We start from the raw sequence: 25,646 nt of genomic DNA on the forward strand, positions 1-25,646 counted from the left end.
TTTTTTTTTTTTTTTTTTTTTTTTTTTTTTTTTTGAGACAAAGTCTAACTCTGTCACCCAGGCTGGAGTGCAGTGGTGCAATCTCGGCTCACTGCAACCTCCGCCTTCCAGGTTCAAGCAATTCTCCTGCCTCAGCTTCCCAAGTAGCTGGGACTACAGGCGCCCGCCACCATGCCTGGCTAGTTTTTTGTATTTTAGTAGAGACAAGGTTTCACCGTGTTGCCCAGGCTGATATCGAACTCCTGAGCTCAGGCAATCCATCTGCCTCAACCTCCCAAAGCACTAGGATTACAGCCATGAGCCACCACACCCAGCCTAACTGCTTTTTTATAGTAGTGTGTCTTCACTTTTTTTATCCTTATATGGATTTTATTTTAGCTACTATATTTTTTCATTTCTATGCATCATTTTATGTTCTTACTCCCCATCCCCACCCCCCATAACAGCCTAGTCAGTTTAATGGAAGAAAGTATCCTCTTTTTAGGAATTGGTATTTTTTTAATCGTTTCATTTACTTGCACAAAATCTATTTCAGAAGAAAGTGAATTTGCTTAGTCACAGCACATTACCATGCTTCTCTTGTGCTACAGAACTTTTCCATAAACCTTATATTGATTTTTGTATACTCTCATCTTTATGAAGGAGATATATACTAGCCCAGTATTGAAACATTGCCAAGAAAGAATTGTTCTGGGACTAGTCAAAGATTGGGTGCAGGATGCCCTCCCAATTCCTTCACATTCCCAGCTTCAGATCCAAAGGAGGAAAGAGTTTCAATAGGTTATAAATGCGCATATATATATATATATTTTGAGACAGTTTCACTCTCGTCACCCAGGCTGTAGTGCAATGGCGCGATCTCAGCTCACTGCAACCTCCACCTCCCAGGTCCAAGCAATTCTCTTGCCTCAGCCTCCCAAGTACTTGGGATTACAGGTGCCCACCACACTGGCTAATTTTTGTATTTTTGGTAGAGACAGGGTTTCCCCATGTTGACCAGGCCAGCCTTGAACTCCTGACCTGAGGTGAACCACCCGCCTCAGCCTCCCAAAGTGTTGACATGGGCCACCGCAACTGGCTAAATGCATATATTAAATGACCTAGACAGTAGCAGAGCTACCTTCGGGAAGTGCTGGAGAGTGGAGGGGTACCTCTTAACATCTAAAGGAACCAAAGACAGAAAAAGGCCTCATGCTGTGCCCTCACTGAATATATCCCTGGCCACACAGTATTTTAGATGAAGAATAAACTAAGATCCAGAGAAGTCAAGCCATCTCTCCAGTCATGCCATAGTCTGCACTTGAACCCAGAAGCCCTGACCTCCACATTCAGGTCATCACATGTGACCACACCAGCTGTGCACTGCACATCCAGATTGCTCCATTTACAGCACTACAATGCAAAGGGCACCCTTAGAGTTGTGCACTGTGGCAGCCTAAATTCATGGATCTTATTTTTAAATCTCTATGGAATTTTCTCTGTTCACTTGTGGCCTCTTTATCATAATACACCCTTTTCATTTTATGAGTATATTATCTTGAATAATTCACATTCTTCATAATCCTTTTAAAGTTCCCTTATTTTCCTTAAATTGTCCCCACTTTCTCTGGGGTCAGTTCTGTTTGTTCATTCTCATTTTATGCTGCTCACTCTCTTCACGAGCCTGGTGAGCACTGGCTCTCAATTCACATTTCTGCAGAATGGTCTAGATCAAGCTTGTTTAACCCCCGCAGCCCACAGCCTGCAGGCTGCATGCAGCCCAGGATGGCTTCGAATGCGGCCCAACACAAATTCATCAACTTTCTTAAAACATTATGAGATTTTATTTTTTTTCAATTATCTCTTTTTTTAGCTTATCAGCTATTATTAGCGCTAGTGTCTTTTATATGTGGCCCAAGACAATTCTTCTTCCAATGTGGCCCAGGGAAGCCAAAAGATTGGACACCCTTGGTAGGTTAATCAATGGAGAAAGATGGGTTTATGTTTGCCCCTCTAGTAAGAGGAATGAATGTGGGCTTTCTGTCTGTAGGGGAAGTGTGTTCACTAGAAGGCATCTCTTCCTGGTGTGAGAAAGCAGAGCAGGCGGGTGGCACCATCTCTGACATCCTCTGACCCCAGAGCCTATATTAAGAAGATGCTCTTATGGACTCCAGCCATCCATATTTTGGGCCTGGCCCCTTGCATACAGATTTCTCAATTACTTTAGAAAATATTGATTTCCCTTTAGCTTTAGATGGAAAGAACACTCATTAGTAGTGAGAGAGGCTTTAAAACCTGATCAAGGCAGCCATCCTAGAGACAGTTTGCTCCTTATCCCCAGGTTGGCCATTCCCCCTACTTTCCTTCTGCATTTCTCCACACCATGGACTTCCAGGAGTGGGGGAGGCTCTTCTCCTTCCCACAGAAACCTGCTCCCCATCACTCCTGCTTTCTCTAGGGCAGAACTGAGCCCTGGCCCTCTCTAGTCTGGTTTGCGCATGAGCTTAAATATGATACACCTTCTGCCTTCTATATTCTAGAAACTCCTCAAAACAGCTGACCTTCTCCTATGTCACATTCATTCTCACTTTTTAATAAACTCATTTATTTACATACCTTCTTACATTGAATTCACTTATTCCTGTTGACACTTTTAAAGGTGGAAGAGGTTGAATGTGTGTGCTCAGTCTGCCATCTTGAACCAACAGCTAGGTAAAAAAAAATCCAACAGTCTGAAGTCAGAGGTAAAGAGCAGCTTGGAATGTTAGAAATATTCTTTTTAGTCACTTTCTAAAGGGCCTCACAAAATGACACTTTTTTCATTCTAAAACTAAAAATTTGTACATTTATATAGTATATATTCTACATAGATTCTGTTAAAATTCTGTATTTTATATATTTTATATGCTACAAACTCTATGCATTTTACTTTTTATTTTATTTTTGAGATGGAGTCTTACTCTGTCACCCAGGTTGGAGTGCAGTGGCACAGTCTTGGCTCACTGCAACTTCTGCCTTCCAGGTTCAAGGGATTCTTCTACCTCACCCTCCCAAGTATCTCGGATTAAAGGCGCCCGCCACTATGCCCAGCTAATATTTTGTATTTTTTATTAGAGATGGGGTTTTACCATGTTGGCCACACTGGTCTCAAACTCCTAACCTCAAGTGATCCGCCCACCTCCGCCTCCCAAAGTGCTGGGATTACAGGCATGAGCCACCACGCCCAGTCCAAATTTTATAATTTTATATTTACACACGTTTAAGTATATTTATAATTTATATTTTATAAAAACTCTATCCAAAATTCTATATATTTTAGAGTAATATGCATTTTTTACAATGACAAAGGAATATTTTTAAAGGGTATTAATACAGTTATTAGAACAGTGGTTTAGAACTCAGTCCCATGAAGACCTGAGGTTTGGCAGAGGTGGCTCAAGGATAAAGAAGGAGGATGAGTGAATTAACTCCCAGTGTGCCTGCCCTACTTCAGAAAAAGTTCTGCCACTTTTATCTACTTTCTATACTTGGGGTTCTGTGTAAGATTTCAGCCGGAAAAATGAGTACCAGGGCCTAAAAACTGTTTGAAACATCCTGTATTAGAGGATTCACATTTGGCGTATTCCGGGTTTCTGTGATTTATAAATAAGCTTTGTTGTTTATTTAATAAACACTAAAGCGTTGGCTGCTTCTAACAATCAGAATTTATTTTATTAATTCTCTCTGAGACTGTTCGTTCTCCTTGATTGCATCACAGGTTTCTCCTGCCACCTGGTGGCAACATATGTCTATTGCAGGGGCAATTTCTAAATTTATCTGGCATCTGCTGAAGTTGCAAATACAACTCACAAGGCAATGAAGATTTGGAGAGGGCTTTTTTACGTCCATTACAAGCTACAAGGCACTTCTACATCAATTATGAATTATGTCATTTGGTCTTCCCACCCTCCCTTTCAGGTGGGTATTCATATTCTCTCCCATTTTCAGGAGAGGAAAAAGTAGCTCAAAAGCTAAGTAACAAAACAAAAAAAGCTGAGTAACTTACCTCAGACGAAGGCCAGAAAACTTTGGGACTCAAACTCAGTCGCAAACTTGTAATGGCTATCAGAGACTGAAGCTTTGTGACAATCTAAAGAGGTTTAAATCTGGAGAGATCGTTGGGCTAGAGGAATAAAATTGACAGTCATTAGAATAGAGGTGATATTTGAAAGCATATAGGCTGATCAAAACTTGAAGCCATAGGAAATGGTACAAATGGGTGTCAAACCAAGGTGTTGTGAGCTGATGGCAGCAGGTGAGAGAAACATAAGTGTTTGGTTTACCAGGAAGCTCACATGTGGCCGTCTAAAATTGCAATCTGAAGAATGGACATCTTTGTCCATTGCATGAAAATACATAGTTCAAAGAAGAAGGAAGAAAAGTAGACATAACAGCTCCACTCCACACAGTGCAGATCAAACCTGAAATTCAGTGCCCTACTTGTTATGGGAAGTGATGTGACAGCGAAAAAATAACAAAGCGTGAATATTCACAGCTTCTTTCCCTGCTTATCCCTCACTCCCAAAAGGATTCTTTCTTGCCAAATTATCCAACTGTCCCTAAACATTTTTTGTGAGTAGTGGGGTAATTAATAAGGAAGACAGTACAAGATGAGGAAGAAGACATCAGGATTTAAAACAGAAAGGGAGAGAACTAAGGACGCGAGGAGAAGAATGTATGCAGAAAAAGGAAAGTGGGACAGACATGAAGAGAGCCCTTACGGGCTGGGTTTAGAAAAGAGTATTTTGGAGTTTATAGTAGGAGAGAAATGAGGCTTTGGTATTCTAGTCTTGTACAGAAGATGGGTGGATGGAGAGAGAGCAAACAGAACTGGGCCCAGCCTCAGGTAGGTCATCAGGCAGAGAAGAGCAGATCACAGAAGCAAGAGATTGGAGCCTGGAGCAAGTCTCAAATCAGGATGACAAGAGGTGCAAAAAAGGACCATAAGGCAAAACTCCTGAGTAAAAGTCTAAGACCAGTTCGATTCTGGGGCAAAATCTGTGCCATCCATGATTCACCTGCCGAAACAGAAACCAGATTCTCAGATGAATGGGTTCCTGCCAATAGATGCCTGAGAGATAGGGCCCCATCCCACTAGATCAAGGAGAAAAGGGAGAGGCTGAATAAAGCTTCCAACACATTCAGGTGCAATTGACAAAACTCTGTCCAGGGCTAAAGGCCCAGCTCTGCCATTTTCTAACTGGTAACCTTAAAAACTCCCCTGGCCTCCAAGGCTTCCACGCCATCCTCTGCACACATAATGAGTGAAAGTAGCTGGGTGATGTTGAAGGTTCTTCCAGCTCTGACCCTCTGCCTGAGTCTCAAAGCATCCCAATTGGTTGCAGGAAAACTAGCTTGTCTCCTTTCCCTAGAACAGGTTGGGACTGAGCAAAGCAGGTCTTCCCTTAAGGCTGCAGGTGTTGCTAAGAGGAGTCCCTCCCCAAACGCCACCCTGTCCTGCAACTTTCATCACCATGCGCTTCATGATCGCCTCCCACCTAGTTTGGAGACATAACCTCCAGCACACTCTTTCATGCACCAACCTCCAACCACATCCTATTCGTCTGAGTTCCCCTTGCTCAACTCAGGGCCTTTGCCCCTACCCGGTCCTCTGTCCACATGGAATGTCACCTGCCAAAAACTCATTCTTTATGCTTCTCAGTAGATTCTATGACAGGAAAGTGCCAGCTCCTTGCTTTCTCAGGCTGAGAGGCGACAATGTGCTAGCAGCCCTCACTCTCCAGGCCTCCTCGGCCTCGGCGTCCACTCCGGCGGCCCTTGAGGAGCCCTTCAGCCCGCCAGTGCACTGTGGGAGCCCCTTCTCTGGGCTGGCGGAGGCCGGAGCTGGCTCCCTCTGCTTATGGGGAGGTATGGAGGGAGAGGCGCGGATGGGAAACGGGGCTGCACGCCGCACTCACAGTCCAGCGTCAGTTCCGCCGGGCGCGGGCTCGGCGGGCCCCGCACTCGGAGCGGCAGGCCGGCGCCGCAGGCCCAGGGCAGTCAGAGGCTTAACACCCAGGCCAGCAGCTGCGGTGAGTGCGCAGGGTCCCACAGCAGTGCCCGCCCGCCGGTGCTGCGCTCCAGTTCTCGCGGGGCCTCAGCTGCCTCCTGGCGGGGCAGGGCTCGGGATCTGCAGCCCGCCTAGTGCGAACGCCCGCCCCCCGCGGTGGGCTCCCGCGCGGCCCGAGCCTTCCCGACGAGCGCCGCCCCCTGCTCAGGGCACTCAGTCCCATCAACCGCCCAGGGGCTGAGGAGTGCGGGTGCACGGCGCGGGACTGGCAGGCAGCTCCGACCCTGGCCCTGTGCGGGATCCACTAGGTGAAGCCAGTTGGGCTCCTGAGTCTAATGGGGACTTGGAGAACTTTTATGTCTAGCTAAGGGATCCTAAAGGCACTTTGTGCCTAGCTCAGGGTTTGTAAATACACCAATCAGCACTCTGTGTCTAGCTGAAGGTTTGTAAATACACCAATCAGTACTCTGTATCTAGCTAACCTAGTGGGGACTTGGAGAATTTTTATGTCTAACTAGAGAATTGTAAATGCACAAATCAGCACTCTGTGTCTAGCTCAGGGATTGTAAACGTACCAATCAGCACTCTGTCAAAACGGACCAATCAGCTCTCTGTAAAATGGACCAATTAGCAGGATGTGGGTAGGGTCAGATAAGGGAATAAAAGCAGGCTGCCCCAGCCAGCAGTGGGAACCCACTCAGGTTCTTTTCAACACTGGTGGAAGGTTTGTTCTTTTGCTTTTTGCAATAAATCTTGCTACTGCTCACTCTTTGGGTCCTTGCCACCTTTATGAGATGTAACACTCACAGCGAAAGTCTGCAACTTCCCTCCTGAGACCAGTGAGACCACGAATCCACTTGGAAGAATGAGCAACTCCAGATACACTGCCTTTAAGAGCTGTAACACTCACTGCGAAAGTCTGCTGCTTCACTCCTGAAGTCAGCAAGACCACGAACCCACCAGAAGGAAGAAACTGCGGACAACATCTGAACGTCTGAAGGAACAAACTCTGGAATACTATCTTTAAGAACTGTAACACTCCCTGCGAGGGTCCGCAGCTTCATTCTTGAAGTCAGCTAGACCAAGAACCCACCAATTCTGGACACAAGGTTATCATCTCTATTCCTTAGAATTCTAGAATTCTGGAGCTGATGGGTTTAGGGTTTCAGATTATAATCTATGTGAAGGCTTAATAAATGTTTATTAAGCTACTTATTAAATTATTTATTAATTTAAATAAGTAATAGGTACATAGATGTATAATTATAATAAATCCAAACACTTCTCACTATATTCATGTCACCATCTTTGTCTGTCACTGGATTTGTAACTGTTCTGTTGACATCTGCTTCCCTTTCCATCTTTTCTCATATTAAAACCTAAGCTAGGGCCGGGTGCAGTGGCTCACACCTGTAATCCCACTACTTTGGGAGGCCAAGGTGGGCAGATCATGAGGTCAGGAGTTCCAGACCATCCAACATGGTGAAACCTTATCTCTACTAAAAATACAAAAATTAGCTGGGCATGGTGGCACGTGCCTGTAATCCCAGCTATTTGGGAGGCTGAGGCAGGAGAATTGCTTGAACCGGGGAGTCGGAGGTTGCAGTGAGATGAGATCAGGCCACTCCACTCTGTCATCCAGCCTGGTGACAGAGTGAGACTCCATCTCAAAAATAAAATAAAATAAAATGAATCCTAAACCGGACCGGACACGCTGCCTCATGCCTGTAATCCCAGCACTTTGGGAGGCCGAGGCGGGTGGATCACCTGAGGTCAGGATTTCAAGACTAACCTGGCCAACATGGTGAAACCCTATCTCTACTAAAAATACAAAAAATAAAAATAAAAAAAAATCAGCCAGGCATGGTGGTGGGCCCCTGTAATCCCACCTCATCAGGAGGCTGAGGCAGGAGAATCACTTGAACCCGGAAGGCTGAGGTTGCAGTGAGCTGTGATTGCGCCATTGCACTCCAGCCTGGGCAACGAGTGAAATGCTGTCTAAAAAATAAACACACACACGCACCTAAGCTGTATTTATCACTTCTCTGCTCAGAGCCCTCCAGAGGAAAAGCCACAGGTTTTAGAATGGCTTACATAGTCAGCATGGTTAGGTCTCCTTGATTCTCTGATCTCTCCTACCATACTCACTCCACATCTGCCATGCTGGCCTCCTTACTGGTTCATAAATACACCCTACTTCTAACTCTTCCATGACTTTGCCTGCCTGGCTCACCCTTCACACCCTCCAATCTCTGCTCCCATGTCGCTTTCTCTGGGAGGAGTTTGCTGACCACCATATTTAAGATTTGCAATACGTTCCTCCCTTGGAATTCTCTATGTGCCTCTCCTGCTTTATTTTTTCCATAGTACTTATCACTTTATGATCTATGACATAATTTACTTATTTTATTTACTTTGTGTCTCTCCTAACAAGTCCTTGAGAAAGGATTTTTGGTCTGCCTTGTTCACTGTTGTATCTCCAGTAGTTGGCACTTAATATTTGATGAATAAAATCCCTGGTTCCCAAATGGTTTGATTCTAGCATAGTGTCTCATCCAAATAAACTAGTCCGGCAGCCAAAAATAATTTGAACCTTTTATTTTGCTTTTAAGAAACACTTAAGGAGATTGCAATCATAACCCAAGTGACACTTCTTAAAATTTCCTTTCCACCCTTCAGTAATTCTTCAGTCCAGCAGCTGCTTCTTCTAAAACCTTCTTTGCCACATCTCTCCCACATGGAGACTTTCGCAGGTTCTTTACTTATCCTTCCCCATGAGCCATTGCCCCCGTGTCCTCATCAGAAGTTACCACCAGGACTTCTGCCTCCACCACCACTGAGCGACACTAGGATGCCTGGAGATACCCTCTCACTTTCTACGGAGGGAAATTAGCAGAGTCCTCTAAGAAGTGAAGTTCTCTCATGTTGAGTGCTTTTCCCAAATTGCAATAAATCTTATTTTTGACAATAGTGTTGTTCCTTTATTACAAATGCAACCTTAGGAAGCAAAAGGCCAGGGACCCCGATATTTTCCCAAGGAGTCACTCTATGTGTTTGTTAGTGGAAATACTTGTACTCTTACTGTTAACTTATCTATGACCAGTTAGGTAGAGGTTAGAGACTTCCCCTTTCCTCTGAACTTTGAGAACCTTGACATTTCTGGGGAGTTTAGAGGATGGGGGTCTGGAGGAGCATTACAAGTCACTCGAGAAGAGAAACTGAGTCAAAGCCTGTCTCTCTCTTTAACACACACACACCCTGTCCCCATACCCAGGTGCTCAGCTCTCTGAGGGAGAGGTCTGGCTAACTAGAGAAGCAGATTCCAAGGAGCAGCCAGGCTACAAAGCTTTTGATGCCAGGGACCCGGTCAGCTCAGCTGGTGGCCAAGACCCTGGAGTAGGAGGATAGGCAATCATCTGGAGAGAAACTCCAGGATGCCAGGACCCCAGAGCTCCTGCCCTGAAATTACAAGGAGTCATCAGTAGAGGAGAAAGGGAAGAGCTGGAACCAAAGGTGAGCCAAGCACCCCGGAATTCCCCTGGGAGCAAACTTTGTGCAGCAAAGGAAACTTAAGGAGCATGAAGGGGTCTGTCAGTGGGTCATGAGGGGTCACTTGGTCCCAATCAGGCCTGAGGGTCCTGACTTTAAGCATATGAAGCACATACAGTCAAGCTGCTGATGAAATTCCTTCTTTGGTCAAAATGGGCACAAAATCTGGAACAGAATTAAGCCTGCAGGCAGGACTATCAGAGGCACAAAGTAGACAAAAAAATCAATCACTCATTTATTCAACAAAGATTTCTTAAGTGCTTACTATTGCCAGGCATCGTCCTCTTGGAGCCGACAACCCGGTCAAATAGACAGACCCCTATGTCGGACAAGTCACCACCAGGGAATGTCCCCGTGACTACTCCCATCTGGCTCCTCCAAACATACTCGCCCCACACCGCTGGTGAACTTTTAAAACCAACTTCAGGGAGTACGGTCTGCTTGCACTAGATATATACTTTAACCCCAGAAAAATTTCAACAAAACTGAAATAATAGTGCCTTGAAAAATAAAACAGTGTAGTGTCGGTGGCTGATTTTATTCTTGTTATTTCCTGGAACCCTTTGGCAGCTTACTCAAGATTCCAGGATTCCACAGAGCACAATTTAAAATCCTTTGTCCTCAGTCAGGCTGACCTTCAAAAAAAGTGGTGGGCACACAGTCTATCCCCCAAGCAGCAGTAGCAGTGAGCTACATCAAAGCAGAGTGAGCCAGGCTTCATTACAGGAGCTTTGAGACCCGAATCGGGCCTCCCAAAGGGTCCATGCGGACTTATAAATAGATGCAGTAAAAGAGTAAATAATGAATTTGTGCAATTGGAGGGAAAAGCTCCAAAGCAGTTCTGGTGATGGGGAGACAAGTATTTAAAAAGGAGTGCCTGAGCATGCATCTCGCCCAGCAAATGTAATGGCTTCATATACATTCATGAGCTTTGGTCTCCACTCTTACTCTTTTTTAGTCACAATCATAAAAGACAAAAGAAAAGTGAGAGGGGAGAGAAACATAGATATACTTTAAGGGTACGAATTGCAAACACAACCTACAGTTTGTAAATTGCTTGGAGACCTTTGGAGGGAGAATCAAGAAAATGAAAAGTAGAACATACAGGAATATTGCTGCTTAGGGGAAAGTCTCTGCTCTGGGTGTAAAATCTTGTCTAGAGAATGGTTGAGAGGCACAATACCGACTAAATGTGAGATTGCTTTGTAGAAAGGACGTGCCTCCTTTACCACTCTGCATTCCTCCACCTGTCTCCTGTGGCCACCTCCAAGGTCATATTTGCGGAAGCTCCAAGGTTCTATGGCTTTAGTTATATTCAAAACCAGGGGACTCAGAGGTCCCTGCTATGTGTGTTGGCCTCTGCTGCCTCCAACCCACCCCTGCCCCAGGTAAACCCACTGAAAGCCCAGCCTACAGCAAAGTCACACTTCCTGAGTTTAAATCCCAGCTCAGCCACTTTTTCTGTAACCTGCACCTTCTTCCAGAAAGGATTCACGGTCAGCTGCAAAATAGCTTTTCAATTTTCTGCATTTATGCATGTGTTGCTTTGTTATTTGGGTAGGGAGATTTATCGGTTTTAGAAATAAACATGAAGACACAGACACACAAACACAGTGAGGAAACTGGCTTCTGGTAACCTGATATCAAGTTATGATTACATGCTGGGGTCTCGTGCCCCGAAAGGGAAGTGTGTGCTGCTAACTTCAGTTGGAAGGAATGCAGTGGTGTAGCTGAAAAGAATGAGAGGAAGATCACAGACCATCTGCCTTTTCCACACCAGGCTGTGTGTTTAAATCAACAGCGACGGAGCCAGCTCAGCGGGGTCACAGGGGTCTGCTGCCTCTTTCCTGCAAGTGAAACTGACCCCAGGCCCTAGCAAGCTGTTCCGGAGATCTGGGCTGCCCAAAGATCTGCTCTTCAGAAGGGAGGCGAGATGAAGGTCGTACCTATTCGTGTTTAGCCCTGGCCTGGTGGCAGCTCTACAAACCCTTGGCTTAGGGCCAGCGTGGATAATTACATTTCACCTGCCCAAACTCTCCCGTGGTTTCCCTCAGAGACGGATCCTCTTCCATGGCTGCCATGATCCAGAACAGAAATACTCTCTCAAAGGCAGTATTCTATACCTGGGCAACTGAGGTTTTGTTCCTTAGGAGGAAAATCCTCTTGTAACAACACACAGTCATTGCTTTATTTCTTTAGCAAACATTTATTAAGCACCTACTTAATAAGTACTAACCACTGTGCTGGAGGTGCAAAGATGAATAGGATTGTTTGTTTGTTGTTTGTTTTGGCCCTGAGAAGCTCACAGTTTAGTAGGAAAGCTATCAATATCAGCAGTAAATGCCTTTAAAAGTAGAATATGGCCAAAGAACTGCAAAGAGAGATTCTATATCTACTTAGGAGAGTCAAAGAAGGCTTTAGGATCAGTGATGTTGAAGCTGAACTGTTAAATAGAACCTCAGTAAACAGATAATGAGGATGAACATACAAAGACATATGCCAAGTAAGGGGCCATGAAGGAGCGTGGCATTGACAAGAAAGGCGAGAGTGGTGGGAGCATAAGGCAGGAGACAGAGGGGTAGGAAGAAGGGGAGGCTGGAAACAGAGTCTCTGGTTAGGTTGTGAAGCACTGGGAATCTCGTGGTAAGGAATTTGTCTACTGCACCGAAATGTCTTTAAGCAGTGAAACAACTGATCCATCAGTGCTCTGCAGCAGTGTGGAGAGAAGAGTGGGCAAACTCAAGAAGCAAAGGTCAGAAGATGCAACAAAAATATGACACTACCAACCTAAACCCAACAAGAGGTAGTGAGAGCCTGAATGAAGGGGAAGAGAGTGGGAAGGGAAGAGCAGACAGATTGAAGCATTCAGGAAAGGGAATTAACAGGTTTTCAGCGGCTGGTTGGGTGAAAAGTGAGAGAGGAGAAGAATTTAGAAGGGTGGGTGGCAGGACTATTAACTAAGATGCCACAGGAGGAAGCAGAGTAGGGTAAATGAGGGGCTCAGGTGGAGTTTCCAGAAGGCAGCTGGAAATGCAGGTCTGGGTTCATAAACTTCCATAAGTTTTCTGCAATGACTACAGGCTACGTTTTATCAACAATTTATCTCTGATGGTTCTACGTCAGTGATCTTCAAATCTGAGCTTTAGATTCAACTAGAAGGCTTGTTAAAGCAGACTGCTGAGCCCGACCCCAAGAGTTTCTGATTCAGTAGGCCTGGGGTGCCCAGCCTGAGAATTTGCATTTCTGACAAGTTCCCTGTGATGCTGATGGCACTGACCTGCAGCCCACACTATGAGAGCCTCTGCTCTAGAGTTTTTTGGGGAACATTTTCCCTACTTGAGCTAATATCTTTTTAAGGTGGGTAACTAAAAAGGCTGATATAGGTGAAGTTGATTTAAAAAAAAAAAACAAAAAAAACCAACCCTTTTACCAACAGAATTTTAAGGATCCAGTTCTAACCACTAAGAACAAGTGTTTATATTTGGTGACTGATTAATCTCCCACTTTTATTACTCAAATGACAAGTTTTTTAAAGAAATCTTAGCCTATAATAATAAATACTTTTTTGGGCCTACTATATGCCAGGTTTTGTGCTAAGCACTTTGCATACATTGGTTCATTTAGTTCTCGCTATAACCCTGTGCAAATGAATACTGGTATAATCCCCATTTCTAAGATGAGGAAACTGAGGCACTGAATGATTACAATTAACCCAAGATCAAGTTTCCAGCAAATGGCAGATTTACCACAGATTCTATGTTCAAATACCACAATACATTGCCACCTTTATCATCCCACGTTTTGCTCTACAAAATAATGTAGCTTTCTCCAAGACCAAAATCTTTCACATTCCATTATACCATTAACCTGGAATGGTTTCTGTTTTCGAAAATCTGCCAGCACATAGGCAACCACAATGGAGTGTAATAATCATCATTCAGCCTCTTAATAACCCTTGTGCATTGAACAATCAAGAGAATGGAAGGGTCAAGTGGAAGGTAACGCCCTGTAGTGCTATGAATGTGTTGGATTCTCTGCGATCACGCCTAGGGGATACACGGGCATTCTCAGCATATTAGAGTGTAAGAGCCTCTCGCAACATCTGTTCCAACTACATCTCTAGACAGTACATGCAGTATCGTCCTTAAAAGACAATTTTCAGAAAGGCTTAACAATTTTTAGGATTTTTGGCTACCCACAAAGAAGAAAGCAAACAAAGCATACAATTTATGTTCCAGCTGTCTACTGGTAGTTATTTAGCCCCTAAGTTACATGCCTAAACTGTGAGACAGAATGTGTCCTACGAGGTCACAGGACATCAGAAATTTGTAACCTGTATCCCAGCATCATTTTAATGTAAACTCCTAAAAGCTAGGAAGTGTGACTAAGGCTGCTTGAGGAAGCCATAGGTACTAGGATTCAGCCACCATCCCCATCCCTTGCTTCTGAGAAATTAAGCCCTTTGAAGGGCATAAGTGAGTGCCCTTCTGGAAAAGAGAGGCCTAAGGAGAATTTCAAACTATCCCAGAGCCAAGCCAAGCAGTTCTAGACACACTGACAGTGGAGACCTGGAATTATGTCTTAATGTCAAGGCAAGTCCTCACATGTAAGCCTTTGTCTAAACCTCTGTCCACATTACTGGCCTTCAATATCATCACTAGAGTCTGGACTTGAATCTTAGTCCTTGTGATTTAGGTTCAGGAATTCTGCCCTACTTCACTCTTGCAGTCCCTTTCCCCGGGGCCTGGGCATTAACATCCATAACATTCCCACCACTAAAACCATTTCCCACACCTGTAACTGGCTAGGTCTTACTCTAAGCCAACCAGAACCGTTCAAAAGAAAATGCTGCCTCTTGTCTGAATTTCAGCAAAATCTTGTCTTTAGCTCCTGCTGCCCTAATCCAGACATCACATCACCATCCCTTGGGCACAGACACTGTGTAAGAGATTGCTGTTCCTCATGACATTTATTTCCTCTTCTTCTTGGGCCTATAGCCCCGTCTCCCTTGCAGTTAGATGTGGACATATGATTCAGTTCTACCAAAAGAAAGCGAGAAGTAGTGTTCCAGGTCTGTCCCATAAAAACTTTCTATGTGACCTCTTTTCCCTTCCAGTGGCTTGGTGTTGATGTCCAGGGCAACCTTGAAAACCATGTGTTAAAGATGGCAGATCCTGTCAGCCTAGATCCCTGGATTTCTGGGTGAAGCATAGTTATCCGCCAACTGGAACTATTTTGGACTGTTCATGAGTCATTATTACACTCAGGAACCTTGGTTACTGCAGTTGGTCTATCCAATTAATACAAGTGCTTTATGCCTCGATCCAATAGTAGTCTTTGGAGTATCCTTCACAAGAAGCCTCCTCATTGATGTGTTAATCTTCCTGGCTTGTACTCAGCCCCAGCTTGCTTATATTTTCTACCATGCATGGCTGAGATCCCAGCATCTTTCTGCCAATGCCATCTAACTAAGAACAGCACCTATGGGCTCGGGGATGGGAAAGGCAAGATTTGCGGCAAGGAAATGCCAGAGTGTACACAGCCACAGCCTTGAGTCTATTTCTCTCAGTCTGTCCATCCAGAGATGATTTGACAAGTCTTCCTCAATGAGGGAGGACGTAAGTCTATAACTTCAGTGCCACCCTGTGAAGAGATGAAAGAATCCCAAAGCATGCTGTGATATTACTGATTTTCCTTGCTTTTCTAGAGTAGATTTTTCAAACTGGATTTTTATAAGACATGTGGAAATTGCCTTCTTTAAGGTAATTAGCAACTGCTGAAACTAAAACTTCTGTAACCCAGTTTTAAAATGTTGTAAAGGGTGCTCTGAGTCCCTATCTGAAATGTGCTCTTCCTACACCACTTGGGCTTAGGACTTAGGTCCCTGAATCAGTAAAGAGCAGAGATGAGACACAAGAGAGAAACATGGGAGACATGGTAACACCAGTGAATTTCATGAGCACGGGCCTATTGCTGCACCTTATTTGCTCTAAAGTGAACTCCTGGTCAGAAACAATGCCATGTGGAATTACACATATAATGGAATATGCATTTAAGGCATTCTGTAAGTCCACATGATATGGTTTGCTTATTTCCAACACCCAAATCTCATGTTGAAATGTAATCATCAAGGTTGGAGGTGGGGCCTGGGGAGAGGTGTTTCAGTCATGGGGGCAGATCCCTCATGGCTTGGTGCTGTCCTTGCAATAATGAGTTCTTGGGAGATCTGGTTGTTTGAAAGTGTGTGGCACCTTCTCCCTTTCTCTCACTCTTACCATGTGATGTGCCTGCTTCCACTTTGCCTTGTGCCATGAGTAAAAGCTCCCTGAGGCCTCCCCAGAAGCCTGTGTCAGAGCCATGCCTCCTCTACACCTGCAGAACCATGAGCCAACTAAACCTTTTTTCTTTATAAATTACTCATCCTTGAATATTTATTTATAGCAACAAAAGAATGGCACAGCACAGATAATAGTTTTGGTAGAAGCATTACAAGCAAAGATGTCAAATCTTCACTCAGACTAACATCTATTCTGGTGAGAACAAAATGCTGCTCCTTCCATAATGGAAACAATCCAGTGTAATCAACCTGCCACCAGGTAGCTGGCTGATCACCCTGGGGAATGGTGACATAATGGGAACTCAGTATTGTTCTCTGGCTGTTGGCAAATTGGACACTTGGCAGTACCTGTAGCCAAGTCAGCCTTAGTGAGTAGATGTCCATGTTACTGAACTCATGCATAACCTCCATATGCATTTACAGTAAGCTTTTCAAATTCTGCAAAAGCAATTATTGATATTTTGATAGTGATTGCTTTGAATCTGTAGATTGCTTTGGGAAGTATAGTCATTTAAAACATCATAAGTCTTGCAATGCATAAACATGGAATATGTCTTTTCATTTATTTAGATCTTTGATTTTTTTTCAGCAATGTTGTAATTTTCAAGCACAAGTCCTATACCTTCTTGATTAAATTTTTTCCTAGGAATTTTATTCTTTTGGATGTTGCATCAGCCAGAGTTCTCCAGAGAAACAGAACTTATAGGATAAATGGATGGATGGATAGATGGATGGATACATACAAACATACATACATAGATTTATTTTAAGGAATTGGCTCACACAGTTATGGAGCTGGCAAGTCTAAAATCTATAAAGGCCAGGCTAGAAACTCAGGCAGCAGTTGATTTGCAGTGTTGAGGCAGAATTTCTTCTTATCTGGAAAAATTCACTTTTTATTCTTAAGCAGTTAACTTGATTGGATGAGGTTCATACACATTGTTAAGGGTAACCTCTTTTAATTAAAGTCAACTAATTGTAGATGTAACCTACATCTGCAAATTACCTTCATAGCAACATCTAAATTAGTGTTTGATTAAATTAGTAAATATTATAGTCTAGCCAAGCTAACACATAAAACTAGCCATATTAGCCATCATAGCAGCTGAATTGTGTGAATACCCAAGTTTGAGAGCCACTGAGCATACAATTACCATTATTTAATATTGCCCTGGAAGTTCAGGTCAATTGTGTGAATATACTGGTAAAAACGAAAAAAAAAAAAAAAATCACAAGAGAATCAACTGAAAAACAATCATTGAAAACGTTAAAAACATGGCTACCAAAAATGTATATTACTGTAAAACTACAATAATAAAGAAAGTGTACTGGCAAAAGATAGATGCATATATCAGTGGAACAGAATAGAAAGCCCAGAAATAGACCTACACAAATAGAGTCAAATGATCTTTGACAAACAAACATAGGCAGTTCAGTGGAGAAGGAATCATCTTTTCCACAAATGCTGCTGGAAAATATGGACATACACATGAAAAAATAATAATAATAATAAAGTCACAGACCATACGTCTTTCACAAATATTACTTCAAAATGAACCATAAATCTAAGTGTAAAATGAAAAACCATCAAACCTCTAGAAGAAAACGTAAGAGAAAAACTATATGCCCTTGGGTTTAATTATGCCTTTTTAGATATAACACCAAAAGTATAATCCATGACGGAAAGTAATGTTGTTGGAATTTATTAAAATTTAAAAATTCTAGAGGAAGGCAGAACAAGATGGCCAAATAGAACCCTCCAGAGTTCATCCCCACTGCAGGAACACCAAATTAAAAAACTATCCACAGAGGGGAAAAAAAGTCCCTTCATAAGAACCACAAAACAGGTGAGTGATTACAGTGCCTGGTTTTAACATCATATTTAGGAAAGAGGCACTGAAGAGGGTAGGAAAGGCAGTCTTGAATTGCTTACACCCTCTCCCATCACCTGGCAACAGCCATGTGGTGCAGAGACAGAATCTGTGAACTTGGGGGAGGGTGACAGCACTGATTGTAGGACTTTGCATTGGAACTCGGTGCTGCCCTGTCACAGCAGAAAGCAACACCAGGCAGAGCTCAGCCAGTACCCAAGGAAGAAGCATTTAGACCAGCCCTAGCCAGAGGGGAATTATCCATCCCAGCAGTCAGAACCTGAGTTCTAGCAAGTCTCTCCATTATGGGCTAAAGTGGAATCCTAAATAAACTTGAAAGGCAGCCTAGGCCACAAGGAGAACAATCCCTGGACAAGTCCTGGTGCACTGCTGAGCTCAGAGTCAGTAGACTTGGGATGCATGCGACCTAGTGAGACACCAGCTGTGGCAGCCAAGGGAGTGCTTCTGCCACTCCTCCTCAACCCCAGGCCATGCACCTTGCAGCTTTGGGAGAAACTCCTTTCTGCTTGAGGAGAAGATGGAAAAAGTAAAGAGAACTTTGTCTTACAACTTGGATACCAGTTTATTTACAACAGAATAGGCCACTGGGCACAGTTGTGAGGTCCCCTAGCTCCCAGATGACATTTCTAGACACACACTGGGCCAGAAGGGAACCTGTTGCCTTTAAGGCAGAAAGAGAAAAAGGAAGGAACCAGTCCTGGCAGGATTCATCACCTGCTGAATAAAGAGCCCTTGGGCCCTGAATAATGAGCAGGGGTAGCCATGTAGCACTCACTGTGGGCCTTGGGGGAGACTCAGATTCATGCCAGCTTCAGGTGTGACCTAGCACATTCCCAGCTGTGAAGGTTATGGGAAGAGACTCTTCTACTTAAGGAAAGGAGAGGGATGAGTAAAGGGCACTTTGTCTTGTAGTTTGGATACCAGCTCAGCCACAGTAGGTATAGCACCAAGCAGGCTCCTAGGGTCCTTAATTCCAGGGCTTGGCTTCTGGACAGTATTTGTGGACTTGCCCTGGCACAGAGAGGAGCCCACTGCTCTTAAGGGAAAGCCCCAGGCCTGGCAGCATTCACTACAAGCTGAATGAAGACTGCTTAGGCCTTGAGTGAACATTGGCAGTAGCCAGGCACTACTTGCTGTGGGCCTCAGGCAGTGGTGGCCACAGGGAGAGACTCCTCTGCCTGAGGAAAGGGGAGAGGGAAGAGTGGGAAGACCTCTGTCTTGCAGCTTGGGTGGCAGCTCAGTGACAGTATAATAGAGCACCAGGTAGATTCTTAAGGTTCTCCAATCTCAGGCCCTGGCTGCTGGATGGCAACTCTGGACCCACCTGGGTCTGAGGGGGAACTCTCCACCATGACGGGAAGGATACAAACCTGGCTGAATTCATGACCTACTGATTGTAGAGCTTGTTGGCTTTGAATGAATATAGGCAGTAGTCAGGCAGTGGTCACTGTAAGACTTGAACGAGACCCAGTGCTGTGCTGGCTTTGGGTCTGACTATACGCAGTCCTAGTGGTGGTGGCCACAGGAGGGCTTGCGTCATCCCCTCCTCAGCTCCAGGCAGCTAAGCACAGAGAGAGAAAAAAATTCCATTTGTCTGGGAGAAAGTAAGAGAAAAGAAAAGAGTCTCTGCCTGGTAATCCAAGGAATTCTCCTGGGTCTCACCCAAGACCCCTAAGGTGGTACCTCTACAAGTCTTCAAAACCCATAGTGTTACTGGGCTTGGGGTGTGTCCTAATGCAAATAAAGCTGAAGTGGCCAAGGGCTTAGATCATAACACCCAAGTCCCTTTGAATACTTGGTAAGCCTTCACCAAAAGGATGAGTACAAACAGGCCCAGACTGTGAACACTACAATAAATACATAATTCTTCAATGCCTAGACACTGACAAACATCCACAAGCATCAAGACCATCCGGGAAAACATGAGCTCACCAAATAAACAAAATAAGGCACCGGTGACAAATCTTGGGAAGGCAGAGATATGTGACCTTTTAGATAGAAAATTCAAAATAGCTGTTCTGAGGAAGATCAATGAAATTCAGGATAACACAGAAGGAATTCAGAATCCTGTCAGGTAAATTTAACAAAGAAGTTGAAATATTTAAAAAGAATTAAGCAGAAATTCTGGAGCTGAAAAATTCAAGTGACATACTGAAGAATGTATCAGTGTTTTTTTAACAGCAGAATTGATCAAGCAGAAGAAAGAATTAGTGAGGTTGAAGACATGTTTTTTGAAAAAACATAATCAGGCCAGGCATGGTAGCTGACGGCTGTAATATCAACACTTTGGAAGGCTAAAGTGGGTAGACCACTTGACCCCAGAAATTCACGACCAGCCTGGGCAACATGGTGAAACCCCATCTCTACAAAAAAAAAAAACGCAAAAATTAGTCAAGTATGGTGGCATGTGCCTGTAGCTCCAGCTACTCATGAGGCTGAGGTAGGAGGATTACTTGAGCCCAAGAGGTCAAGGCTGCAGTGAGCCATGATCACACCACTGTGTTCCAGCTTGGGCAACAGAGCAAGATCCTGTCTGAAACAAAAACAAAAACTGAAAAAAGAAAATACACAGTCAGAGGAGACGAAATAAAAAAAGATTTAAAAAGAAAGAAGCACACTCACAAGATCTAGAAAATAGCTTCAAAAGGACAAATCAAAGAGTTTTTGGTCTTAAAGTGGAGGTAGACGATCTGGGTTTAAAGTTTATTCAAAGGGATGATAACAGAGAACTTCCCAAACCTAGAGAAAGATATCAATATTCAAAGTACAAGAAGGTTATAGAACACCAAGCAGATTTAACCCAAATAAGACTACTTCAAGACATGTAATAATCAAACTCCCAAAGGTCCAAGATAAAGGATCTTAAAAGCAGCAAAAGAAAAGAAACAAATAACATACAAAGGAGCTCCAATACTGGCAGCAGACTTCTTAGTGGAAACCTTATAGGCCAGGAGAAAGTGGCATGACATATTTCAAGTAGTGAAGGAAAAAAAAACTTTTATCCTAGATTAGTATATCCAAATGAAAATTTCCTTTAAACATGAAAGAGAAATAAAGTCTTTCCTAGACAAACAAAAGCTAAGAGATTTCATCAACACCAGGCCTGTTCTACAAGAAATGCTAAAGACAGTTCTTCAATCTAAAGAAAAGAATGCTAATGAACAACAAAATATCATCCGAAAGTACAAAACTCACTGGTAGTAGTAAGTGCACAGAAAAACACAGAATATTATGACACTGTAATTGTGGTGTGTAAACTACTCATATCTTGAGTAGGAAAGCTAAAAGATGAGCCTAACCAAAAATAACAACTATGACAACTTTTCAAGACATAGACAGTACAGTAAGATGTGAATAGAAACAACAGAAAGTTAAAAAGCAGAGGGTGAAGTTAAATTTTAGTTTTTATTAGTTTTCTCATTGCTTGTTATTTTCTTTGCTTGTACAATGAGTGTTCGGTTTTCATCAGTGTAAAAAATAAGATATTATTTGCAAGCCTCCTGGTAACCTCAAATCAAAGAGCACAAAAAGTAAAAGCAAGAAGTTAAAACATACTACCAGAGAAAATCACGTTTACTAAAAGGAAGATAGGAAAAAAGGAAAGAAGGAAGAGAAGACCACAAAACAACCAGAAATGAATAACAAAATGGCAGGAGTAAGTCCTTACTTATCAATAATAACATTGAATATAAATGGACTAAACTCTCTGATCAAAAGACTTAGAGTGGCTGAAATAGATTTAAAAAAAAAAAAAAGACCCAATGATCAATGATCTATTGCCTACAAGAAACACATTTCATATACAAAGGCACATAGAGACTGAAAACAAAGGGATGAAAAAAGATATTCCACGCCAATGGAAACCAAAAAAGAGCAGCAGTAGCTATACTAACATCAGACAAAATATATTTCAAGACAAAAACCATAAAAAGAGACCCAAAAAGGTCACTATATAATGATAAAGGGGTCAAGAGGATATAACAATTGTAAATATATATGCACCCAATGCTGGAGCACCCAGATTATAAAGCAAATATTATTAGAGCTAAGAAGAAAGAGAAACTCTAATACAGTAATAGCTGGAGATTTCAACACCCCACTTTCAGGACTGGGCAGATCTTCCAGACAGAAAATCACCAAAGAAACATCAGACTTAATCTGCACTGTAGACCAAATGGATCTAATAGATATTTACAGGACATTTCATCCAACAGCTGCAAAATATACATTCTTCTTAACACATGGATCATTCTCACCAGTAGACCATATGTCAGGCCACAAAACAAGTTTTAAAAATTTCAAACAAAATTGAAATTATATCAAATATCTTCATTGACTACAATGGGATAAAACCAGAAAACAATAGCAAGAGAAATTTTGGAAACTATACAAACACTTGGAAATTAAACAATATGTTCCTGAATGAGCAGAGGGTCAATGAAGAAATTAAGAAAAAGATTTAAAATTTTTCTGAAACAAGTGAAAATGGAAACAAAACATACCAAAACTTATGGATACAGCAAAAGCAGTACTAAAAGGAAAGTTTATAGCAATAAGTGCCTACATCAAAAAAAAAAAAACGGGAAAAACTTCAAACAACCCAACAATACATCTTAAAAAACTTAAAAAGCAAAAGAAAACCAAACCCAAAATTAGTAGAAGAAAAGAAATAGGCTGAGTGCAGTGGCATAGGCCTGTGGTCCCAGCACTTTGGGAGACTGAGGCGGGCAGATGACTTTAGCTCAGGAGTTCGAGACCAGCATGGGGAACATGGTGAAATCCCATCTCTACAAAAAAAAATATATATATATATATATATATATATATATATATATATATATATATATAGGCAAGGCATGGTGGCATGTGCATATAGTCCCAGCTACTCAAGAGGCTGAGGTGGGCAGATTGCTTGAGCCTGGGATGTAAAGGCTGCAGTGAGCTGAAATTGTGTGACTGCACTCCAGCCTGGGCAACAGAGTGAGACCCTGTCTCTAAATAAATAAATAAATAAGAAATAAATAATAAAGATCAGATTCAATGCTGGAATAAGAATTGCAAAAAAAGGGGGGAGGGAAGAAAAAGAAAATAAAAAGATCACCACAAAACGAATAAAATTGAAATAAAAAACACAGAATATTAATGAAATGAAAAGTTGTTTTTTGAAAAGGTAAACAAAATCAACAAATCTTTAGCAACACTAAGAAAAAAAGAGAGAAGACCCAAGTGCATAAAATTATAGATGGATAAGGAGACACTATAAGTGATACTGCAGAAATTCAAAGAATCATTAGAGGCTACTATGAGCAGCTATATGCCAATAAATTTAAGAACCTAGAAGAAATGGGTAAATTCCTAAACACATGCAATCTACCAAGACTGAACCATAAAGAAATCCAAAATCTGAACAGACCAATAACAAGTAATGAGATAGAAGCTGTGATAAAATGTCTCCCAGCAAAGAAAAGCCTAGGACGCAATGGCTTCACTGCTGAATTTTATCAAACATTTAGAGAATAACTAATATGAATTCTACTCAAACTATTTAAAAAAAAAACAGAGGAAGGAATACTTCCAAACTCATTTATCAAGGCCAGTATTATCCTGATACCAAAACCAGACAAAAATACATTTAAAATAGAAAGCTGTAGGCCAACATCCCTGATGAATATCGATGCAAAAATCCTCAACAAAATATTAACAACCAGTAGTCAACAATACATTAAAAAATAATTCATCATGATCAACTGGGATTTTCCCAAGAATGCAAGGATCGTTAAATACATGCAAATCAGTCAGTCATAAATCATATAGACACAATGAAGAACAAAAACTATCTAATCATTTCAAATGATGCTGAAAAGGCATTTGATAAAATTCAACATCCCTGCATGATAAAAACCCTGAAAAAACTGGGTATAGAAGGATATACCTCAACACAGTAAAAACTGTATATGACAGACCCACAACTGGTATCATACTAAACAGGGAAAAACTGAAAGCCTTTCTATAAGATCTGGAAAAAGACAAGAATGACCACTTTCATCACTGTTATTCAACATAGTATGGGAAGTCGTCGCTAGAGCAAGCAGACAAGAGAAAGAAACAAAGGGCATCCAAATTGGAGATGAAGAAGACAAATTATCATTGTTTGCAGATGATATGATCTTATATTAATATTTGGTAAAACCTAAAGACTCCACCAATGCTATTAGAATTGATGAACAAATTCAGTACAGTTGCAGGATACAAAATCAATATACATATATCAGTAGTGTTTGTAGATGCCAACAATGAACAATCTGAAAAAGAAATCAAGAAACCCATCCCATTTATAATAGCTACAAATAAAATAAGATACCTAGGAATTAGCTAAACAAAATAAGTAAAAGATTTCTACAATGAAAACTATAAAGCATTGATGCAACAAATTGAAAATAACACCAAAAAATGGAAAGATATTCCATGTTCATGGATTGGCAGAATCAATATTATCAAAATGTTCATCTTACCCAAAGCAATCTACAGATTCAATGCAATCCCTATCAAAAGACCAATGACATTCTTCACAGAGATAGAAAAAACTGTCCTAAAATTGATACGGAACTGCAGAAGACCCAGAATAGCCAAAGCTATCCTGAACAAAAAGAACAAAACTGATGGAATCACATTACCTGACTTCAAATTGTACTACAGAGTTATGCTAACCAAAATAGCATGATACTGACATAAAAACAGACACATGGACCAATGGAACAGAATAGAGAACCCAGAAATAAATCCGTACATCTGTGGTGAACTCATTTTCAACAAAGATGCCAAGAATTTACATTAGGTAAAGGACAGTGTCTCTGATAAATGGGGCTGGGAAAACTGGATTCCCATATGCAGAAGAATGAAACTAGACCCCTATCTCTCATCATATACAAAAAGTCAAATCAAAATGGATTAAAGACTTAAATCTAAGACCTCAAACCATGAAACTACGAAAAGAAAGCACTGAGGAAACTCTCCAGTTTAGTCTGGGCAAACATTTTTTGAGTAATACTCCACAAGCACAGGCAACCAAAACGAAAATCTTCTGCACAGCAAAGGAAATAAATCCATCAACAAATTGAAGTGACATCTCATAGAATGGGAGGAAATATTTGCAAACTGCCCATCTGATGGGGATTAATAGCCGGAGGGGGGTAAAGGGGGTGCTATTACTCCCCATATCGCAGTGGGTGCCTAACCCCCCTGCGATGTGGATTCTACCATCCAGGGAGGGAAGGGGGGTGCTATTACTCCCCATATCACAGAGTGGTGCCTCACCCCCCTGAAATGTGGATCGTAACAGCCAGAGGGGGAGAGGGGGGATGCGAATACTCCCCATAGCGCAAGAAGTGCCTCACCCCCCCATGTGGAATGTCGATTAATAGCATTCTCTTTCCTCCTGGATATTAGGAACAATTTTACAGGGTGTGTGTACACAGCGAGCGATATTGAAACTAATATCCTCCTCTCCACCTTCGAATATAAGGAAAAATATTACACAATGGGTGTACACACTTTGCGAGATTCAGGGTTTTATCATCCTATGATTCCCCGAATATTCGGAGAAATAACACAGGCCGGGGGTACACCCACTAGTATACTGGAAGGAATATCACACTCTACCTTCCGGAAATTAGGAGTAATATCACAGAAGAGGTGTACACCCCCTACTATTTGGGAAGTGATATCATCCTCTCCGTCCCCGGATATTAGGAACAATATCACTAGGGAGTGTACACCTCCTGTGATATTGAGACTAATCTCATGCTCTCGCCCACTGGATATTAGGAACAATATCACAGGG

At 42.3% G+C, this 25,646-nt stretch overlaps 1 protein-coding gene across 2 annotated transcripts in view; it reads right to left on the bottom strand.

The window, feature by feature from the left end:
- TMEM38B (transmembrane protein 38B) overlaps positions 1 to 25,646 on the bottom strand; it is a 285,502-nt gene that overhangs the window by 132,834 nt on the left and 127,022 nt on the right. Inside the window, exons 6-7 of one of the 2 annotated variants that reach the window (XM_026456267.1) lie at positions 4,025 to 4,141; positions 2,596 to 2,687 (exon numbers count right to left, since the gene is read on the bottom strand). In XM_026456267.1, coding sequence (XP_026312052.1) covers positions 4,109 to 4,141 — 33 coding nt within the window. In that variant the 3' untranslated portion in view covers positions 2,596 to 2,687; positions 4,025 to 4,108. Of the gene's footprint in view, positions 1 to 1,000; positions 2,688 to 4,024; positions 4,142 to 25,646 lie in introns of those variants that run through there. The other variant, XM_026456266.1, reaches the window with a different exon arrangement.

The sequence above is a fragment of the Piliocolobus tephrosceles genome, chromosome 14, assembly GCF_002776525.5.
Source record: "Piliocolobus tephrosceles isolate RC106 chromosome 14, ASM277652v3, whole genome shotgun sequence".
Classification (NCBI taxonomy): Eukaryota; Metazoa; Chordata; class Mammalia; order Primates; family Cercopithecidae; genus Piliocolobus; species Piliocolobus tephrosceles.